At 35.2% G+C, this 7479-nt stretch overlaps 1 protein-coding gene across 1 annotated transcript; it reads left to right on the top strand.

Annotated features, from left to right (window-relative positions):
- Positions 1 to 2975: 2975 nt before the first annotated feature.
- LOC137410436 (uncharacterized) lies at positions 2976 to 6371 on the top strand (the record flags this gene model as incomplete). Its single annotated transcript, XM_068095853.1, has 4 exons — positions 2976 to 3139; positions 5038 to 5218; positions 5350 to 5637; positions 6255 to 6371. Coding segments are annotated over 3 exons (530 nt in total), but the record flags the coding sequence as incomplete, so codon positions are not given.
- Between the last annotated feature and the right edge of the window lie 1108 nt (positions 6372 to 7479).

Here is a 7479-nt window from a genome sequence, read left to right as displayed (position 1 = left end):
TTCTAGCATGTTTGGTTGAAATTGGAAATTTACATTTTTCACTTTTGTGGGACGTTTGTAATATTCTCACAATAAGCTAATTAGCTCAATTGGAGCATTTCTAGCATGTTTGGTTGAAATTGGAAATTTACATTTTTCACTTTTGTCAGACAATTGCAATATTCTCACAATAAGCCAACTAGCTCAATTGGAGCATTTCTAGCATGTTTGGTTGAAATTGAAAATTTACATTTTTCAGTTTTGACAGACGTTTGTAATATTCTCACAATAAGCTAATTAGCTCAATTGGAGCATTTCTAGCATGTTTAGTTGAAATTGGAAATTTGCATTTTTCACTTTTGTCAGACAATTGCAATATTCTCTCAATAAGCTAATTAGCTCAATTGGAGCATTTCTAGCATGTTTGGTTGAAATTGGAAATTTACATTTTTCAGTTTTGTCAGACGTTTGTACATTTCTTACAGTAAGCTTATTTCCGCATTTGGAGCATTTCTAGCATGTTTGGTTGAAATTGGAAATTTACATTTTTCAGTTTTGTCAGACGTTTGTAATATTCTCAAAATAAGCTAATTAGCTCAATTGGAGCATTTCTAGCATGTTTAGTTGAAATTGGAAATTTGCATTTTTCACTTTTGTCAGACAATTGCAATATTCTCTCAATAAGCTAATTAGCTCAATTGGAGCATTTCTAGCATGTTTGGTTGAAATTGGAAATTTACATTTTTCAGCTTTGTCAGACATTTGTAAAATTCTTACAGTAGGCTTATTTGCGCAATTTGAGCATTTCTAGCATGTTTGGTTTAAATTGGAAATTTACATTTTTCAGTTTGGTCAGACGTTTGTAATATTCTCACAATAAGCTAATTAACTCAATTGGAGCATTTCTAGCATGTTTGGTTGAAATTGGAAATTTACATTTTTCACTTTTGTCAGACAATTGCAATATTCTCACAATAAGCTAATTAGCTCAATTGGAGCATTTCTAGCATGTTTGGTTGAAATTGGAAATTTACATTTTTCAGCTTTGTCAGACGTTTGTAATATTCTCACAATAAGCTAATTAGCTCAATTGGAGCATTTCTAGCATGTTTGGTTGAAATTGGAAATTTACATTTTTCAGTTTTGTCAGACCTTTTGTAATATTCTCACAATAAGCTAATTAGCTCAATTGGAGCATTTCTAGCATGTTTGGTTGAAATTGGAACTTTACATTTTTCACTTTTGTCAGACAATTGCAATATTCTCACAATAAGCTAATTATTATTATATATATTTATATTATATTATTATATATTATTATAAATAAGCTAATTCTCCATTATTGGTGTTGTGTATGAAGTCTGTTATTCTCCATTATTGGTGAAGTGTATGAAGTCTATTATTCTCCATTATTGGTGACGTGTATAAAGTCTGTTATTCTCCATTATTGGGGACATGTATCAAGTCTGTTATTCTCCATTATTGGTGACCTGTATAAAGTCTGTTATTCTCTATTATTGGTGACGTGTATAAGGTTTGTTATTCTCCATTATTGGTGACATGTATAAAGTCTGTTATTCTCCATCAGTGGTGACGTGTATGAAGTATGTTATTCTTCACCATTGGTGAAGTGTATAAAGTCTGTTATTCTCCATTGTTGGTGAGAAGTATAAAGTCTGTTATTCTCCCTTGTTGGTGAAGTGTATGAAGTCTGTTATTCTCCATTATTGGTGACATGTATGAGGTCGGTTATTCTCCATTATTGGTGACATGTATAAAGTCTGTTATTCTCCACTATTGGTGACGTGTATAAAGTCTGTTATTCTTCATTATTGGTGAAGTGTATAAAGTCTGTTAATCTCCATCATTGGTGAAGTGTATAAAGTCCTTTATTCTCCATTGTTGGTGACATGTATAAAGTCTGTTATTTTCCATTATATGTGACGTGTATAAAGTATGTTATTCTCCATGGTTGGTGACATGTATAAAGTCTGTTATTCTCCATTATTGGTGAAGTGTAAAAAGTCTGTTATTCTTCATTATTGGTGAAGTGTATAAAGTCTGTTAATCTCCATCATTGGTGAAGTGTATCAAGTCTTTTATTCTCCATTATTGGTGAAGTGTATGAAGTCTGTTATTATCCATTATTGGTGATGTTTATAAATTCTGTTATTCTCCATTATTGGTGACGTGTATAACGTCTGTTATTCTTCATTATTGGTGAAGTGTATAAAGTCGTTTATTCTCCATTATTCGTGACGTGTATAAAGTCTGTTATTCTCTATTACTGGTGTTGTGTATAAGGTCTGTTATTCTCCATTATATGTGACCTGTATAAAGTCTGTTATTCTCCATTATTGGTGACATGTATAAAGTCTGTTATTCTCCATTGTTGGTGACATGTATAAAGTCTGTTATTCTCCATTATTGGTGACGTGTATAAAGTATGTTATTCTCCATCATTGGTGACGTGTATAAAGTCTGTTATTCTCCATTATATGTAACGTGTATAAAGTCTGTTATTCTCCATTATTGGTGAAGTGTATCAAGTCTGTTATTCTCCACCATTGGTGAAGTGTATAAAAGCTTTAATTCTCCATTATTGGTGAAGTGTATGAAGTCTGTTATTATCCATTGTTGGTGAAGTTTATAAAGTCGGTTATTCTCCATTATTGGTGACGTGTACAACGACTGTTATTCTCCATTATTGGTGAAGTGTATACAGTCTTTTATTCTCCATTATTCGTGACGCGTATAAAGTCTGTTATTCTCCATTACTGGTGTTGTGTATAAAATCTGTTGTTCTCCATTATATGTGACGTGTATAAAGTCTGTTATTCTCCATCATTGGTGAAGTGTATAAAGTCTTTTATTAAACCTCTATTACTAGTAGTTAGTAACACAAGAGTTCTGTTATATTTTTTTCAGGTGGTAAACTGATGAGCTGCTGTACACTGTTGCACTATAGAACTGTCACATTTTCCTGTTTTCTTTAGTGCTCGCCGAGGAGGAATGTCAGTTATACGTAATCTTTCACGCCAAGTTCTATACCTGCACCATCTACAGTTATCGCCACCCGATAGATGGTGACAGTTTTGAAGGCAGTTCTGATCAGCAAGAGTATAAATTCATGAATTGCGAAATAATGATTCAGCTTGAGGTACGTTCTTAGAGTTCTTCCATTTTTCCTGACTAAATGTAATTTTAATTTTGTGTGTAAACATTAAAAAATAACTAGCATTGATAGAAAGCTATGAATTTTTTCTATTGTTCTATGGTATTTGATCAGTTGTAAAGTTCTATGATATCTGATATATTATAAGGTTCAATAGTATCTGATCTATTGTAAGGTTCTATGGTATTTGATGGGTCAAAAGACTGTATTTCCGCACAAGAAAATTTCTGCATGAATGTCTAACATTAGTTCATATCATGTGAACAACCTTGCTAGAGTTGCCTGCCTGCGGACAAGCAACTCAAACAACAAGCTTCACAAGATTCCTTTCATGATTTGAACTTGTCTAATATGTATTATCCCCTTGGTTACCAATCAGTTTTATGGAGTTTTCCTACAGTGGCATTCGGACATATCCATAAAAAATCAGATTTTAAACAAGGAATTAAATGCCAAGTGGGTACCAGCTTTATTTCTAGCAAAATAAAGAAATATAAATAAAAACATTAACTAATGGTTTAAGTAAAAAAATTTTATACATTTGGCTAACACCAAACCCTGAGATAAAATGCAAGATGAAAAATAAATTCTAGTAGATTATTAGCTTTTTAGATTGCCATTCAAAATACTAATAAATTCTAACTGCAAATCACCTTATTCAAAGTTTATTTTTGGAAAGATACATTTACCAGCTGCTTAATAATAAACTCAGAGTTAGTAAGTGCCTCTCGTAGTTGAAGTGAATGGATTATGTTACGGAAGGATAAGAATGTATGTAAGCTAAGAAAGAATTTGTCTTGATGCTGATAGCTTATAGAAGATTTTAGCTTCTCAAGTGTTGCGTTCCGTTGCTCTGCAACTTGAGTGTTGTAGTTTTTAGATGGTCGTATGCATTTATATTATATCCACCACAGCATCCTGAAATCAGAATTAGTCAAGCATGATCAGCAATACAGATGCGTCTCTCAATGACGCAAATATTGTAATATAGCAAAAAATGTAATATAACAATATTACCAAATACTGTTATACTATTTATGATGACTATATTTATACGCCGCTTGCCAGTATGGTTGTGCCAGTGAAATCTATATACCAGAAACTTTGTCTCTCTGAAAAAGGCCGGATTTCGATTGAGAGCATACCTGGGTAATGCACAAGCATTGTTGTAGATGACAATCTTAGGTGCTAAAAATAAAAGAAATGTTCAAAACATGGCATTGCTTCATTATGAAAAAGTTGAATATCAATATAAAAAGACAACATGCAGGTGTATACTAATGTTAGATGTTTTGAACCATATTCTTGATATATATTACTGAATTTAAACTGTCGAAAGAGTTAGGGAAAGCAAATTAAAAAGATACTATGGAATCTTCAGTTGATTTACCTGCAAAGAGGTGTTCTGAATATATTTCTCCATTCCAATTATCTACAAGTGCATTGCAGACAATTGCCTGGCTCATTGCATATTTATTAGACCTCGTCTGCTCGCCGTAGGAGCAGCTCCATTACCTGGCTATTTTTTTTGTCAATAAAGATTTTGTGTAAAAACAATTAAATATAGAAGTGAAGGCGTTTAAACGTTTTTAATAGTTTAAACAGGCTTTAGGTTTCTAAGATAGCGCTATTGGCAGGTGGAGTTGGCAGGTGAAGACAGAGTGTATCCTATTGTTGTTAGCTGTTACTGTTATTGTTATTAATATTAGCTATTATTGTGTATCCAGGATACTAACATAGCATATTTTTGGTACTACCATAGTGCATTCAAGTTACCATCAAACAATGTATAACATACTCTTAAATAATATTTATAAAATGTTACCAGAAAATATATAGATATGTGAATATGTAGAATGTACTGAATGAATCGTGTGTTGCAGATGAGGTACCAGCAGAGCATAGAGGTATGTCATTTTCTCGGACTGTTCGACAGAGTGCTCGACCGATCTGTTCACTGGCTGGTCATTTCTTCAATGGGCGATTGGGACGCCTTAGAGATTGCTCTCAGATATGAAGGTTTAGCGCCAGTAGGAGGAATGGCTGTCCCTCTTGACCAGAAGTGTGGGTTTTTATATTCACTCGTGTTTTAATGGTCTTACTTTCTTCTTTTTAGCTGAGGAAGCTGGTCAAGAATGTTATGTAGATCAAGATCTTTTTATATCTATTGATCCTTTATTGTTGTATTTTCATAGATATGAGACAAGATGTACTCCAGCCTCGAGTTATGAAAGAAACCGAGTCGGATGGCTATGCAGGCAAAGTTTTCTGCTACCTTCCACTGCCTATGAAAAGTCGTCTTCCTGTGCACATTAACATTAACATCGCGAGCAAGTCTTGTATTGATAAGGCTTATTGTAGCTTCTGCGTCGACGACTGATGTGCAGATAAATCCATTGATCTTCACATCTATTGTGGCTCTTCTACAATCTTTTCTTGAGGCTTTGGTAACACCATTAACCTGTTCAGGTTATCTTCGCGAGGTTTGTATATCGTATGACTGCGAAAAGTATTCATTCCATGCCCTCAAGCATTCACGCTTTTCGTCAGTTGCTCCTGGTCGTGAGTATTTGGGTACGTAGGGTTTATATGATGGTGGTGCACTGCTTAAGTCTTCTAATGATAATTCGATTTCTAAGTTTTCCGGTGGTGCGGATGGATCATCATCGGACTATTTTTCAGATTCGTCTTCTCGTTCGGGCATGTCGGTTAGTTCCAGTGCCGTCTCCACATGTAAAGCGTTTACCGTTGCACTCTTCCTTGCTCTGTACACAAACTATCCTTTTGTGATTCCTCCGATGACTGTTGATAAAACCATTAATGTAAGAATGATGTTGCAAGCGAACGTCCAGAGCTCATAACCTGAGGTTACGTGTCCTCCAAATAGAAAGCTGAATAGTGAAGGGCCAAATAGTTTCTCTCTGCTCTCTACGGTGTTGTAATGTAGGGTGTTATGGCGGTTCGTGACGATTCCCATAGCCTTTAGTACTCTTTTCTGTCTGTCTAAGGTAGATAGGATTTCATTCAGTTCTCCGTAATCGTCTGTGTTTGACCATCTTAACATATGTGCTCTGCTAAATATTGTTTCTTGTATTTGTAGGGGCTGGCTGCAGATGTTGATGTACGGAATGCTCAAGTCGGTGGCTTCCTTAATTGGCGAAATCGTCCCGTTCGGAAAGTATTCAGAGATGTTACCTTCCAGCATCATCAATGTGCCTCTTTTGTCTTGCAGTTGACTGTATAGGTGTCTGGGTGTATCACATTGTCATTTGGATTGAAATATCCTATTTTTTCTGTACCGGCTGTTTTGATCATCATCGGAATAAATTCTGTGCAATTATTCTCTTCCATTGGCAGTATTTCGTATTGACTGTAGTTAAGTATAGTACAAGGGTAAACTTGGAGGAAACCCGGACCTGTTGTAGCAATAACATTTGGGTTTTCCAGTAAATATCTTGCGCTGAGTGTCGCGTGTTCTCCTATTAGCATGGTAACTATCTGTAAAATCTCAGCTAGATTGTAGGAGGCGTAGAAGTAAGCTGACCAAAATAGTTTTTGAGTCATCTTAGTTTGCTGGTAGGCAAGTGACTGTAGCATTGTATTGAAGAAGGCAGCGTTTTGACCCACTGCTGATACTCTTGCCTTTATCGTATCGTTAATTGTGACATTCGTCAATGGTGTGAGAAATTTCACTATAATGCCTTGGTCCGAAAGCGAAACATTAGAGTTGTTACAGCCTTTATGTGAATTCAGTCTCGAGTTATAAAATGTCAGAGCTAAATCTTGTTTATTAGAGACAAAATGTGCGTCGAAAAATTATTCTTTTTCGTTGAACCACGGCGGGTATTCACATGTTTCGACTATGTCCAGGTCCCACATAAGCATTGATCTGTCGTTTAATTCACAAGAGCCGTTGTTGTAATTGCAGTGACTGACGTCTCCGGTTGTACTTTAAAATTTGTCAGATCCGTGTCTCTTGTATAGGTAAGTTGCCACATAACTGCATTGCTTAGCGCTGAAGGTTTTCTGTTGGCAGCACCATACATACATGGCGTTGGTTGGTTCATTCGTAATATACATTCCATCTCCTCTATGTAAAAATCCAGCTTAGCACTTCTTATGTATTACCATGTCAGTGCATTCTTCTAAGGTTACTTTTTGGGTTCTACTTGAGGTTGTCCTAGTCTTAATGTCTCTGAAAAATTAAATTTGTGTCGTGACATGTGCGGTGAACTTCGTGCACCGGTAGGCGATAGTCTTTTGCTTGATCATATTCTTCTTGTAGGTAGTAACGTTAAATTTCTGGGGTGCCATGTCTGATTGTT

This window comes from Watersipora subatra, unplaced genomic scaffold, assembly GCF_963576615.1.
Source record: "Watersipora subatra unplaced genomic scaffold, tzWatSuba1.1 SCAFFOLD_27, whole genome shotgun sequence".
NCBI classification, from domain to species: Eukaryota; Metazoa; Bryozoa; class Gymnolaemata; order Cheilostomatida; family Watersiporidae; genus Watersipora; species Watersipora subatra.
This window is presented reverse-complemented; position numbering and strand designations above follow the sequence as displayed.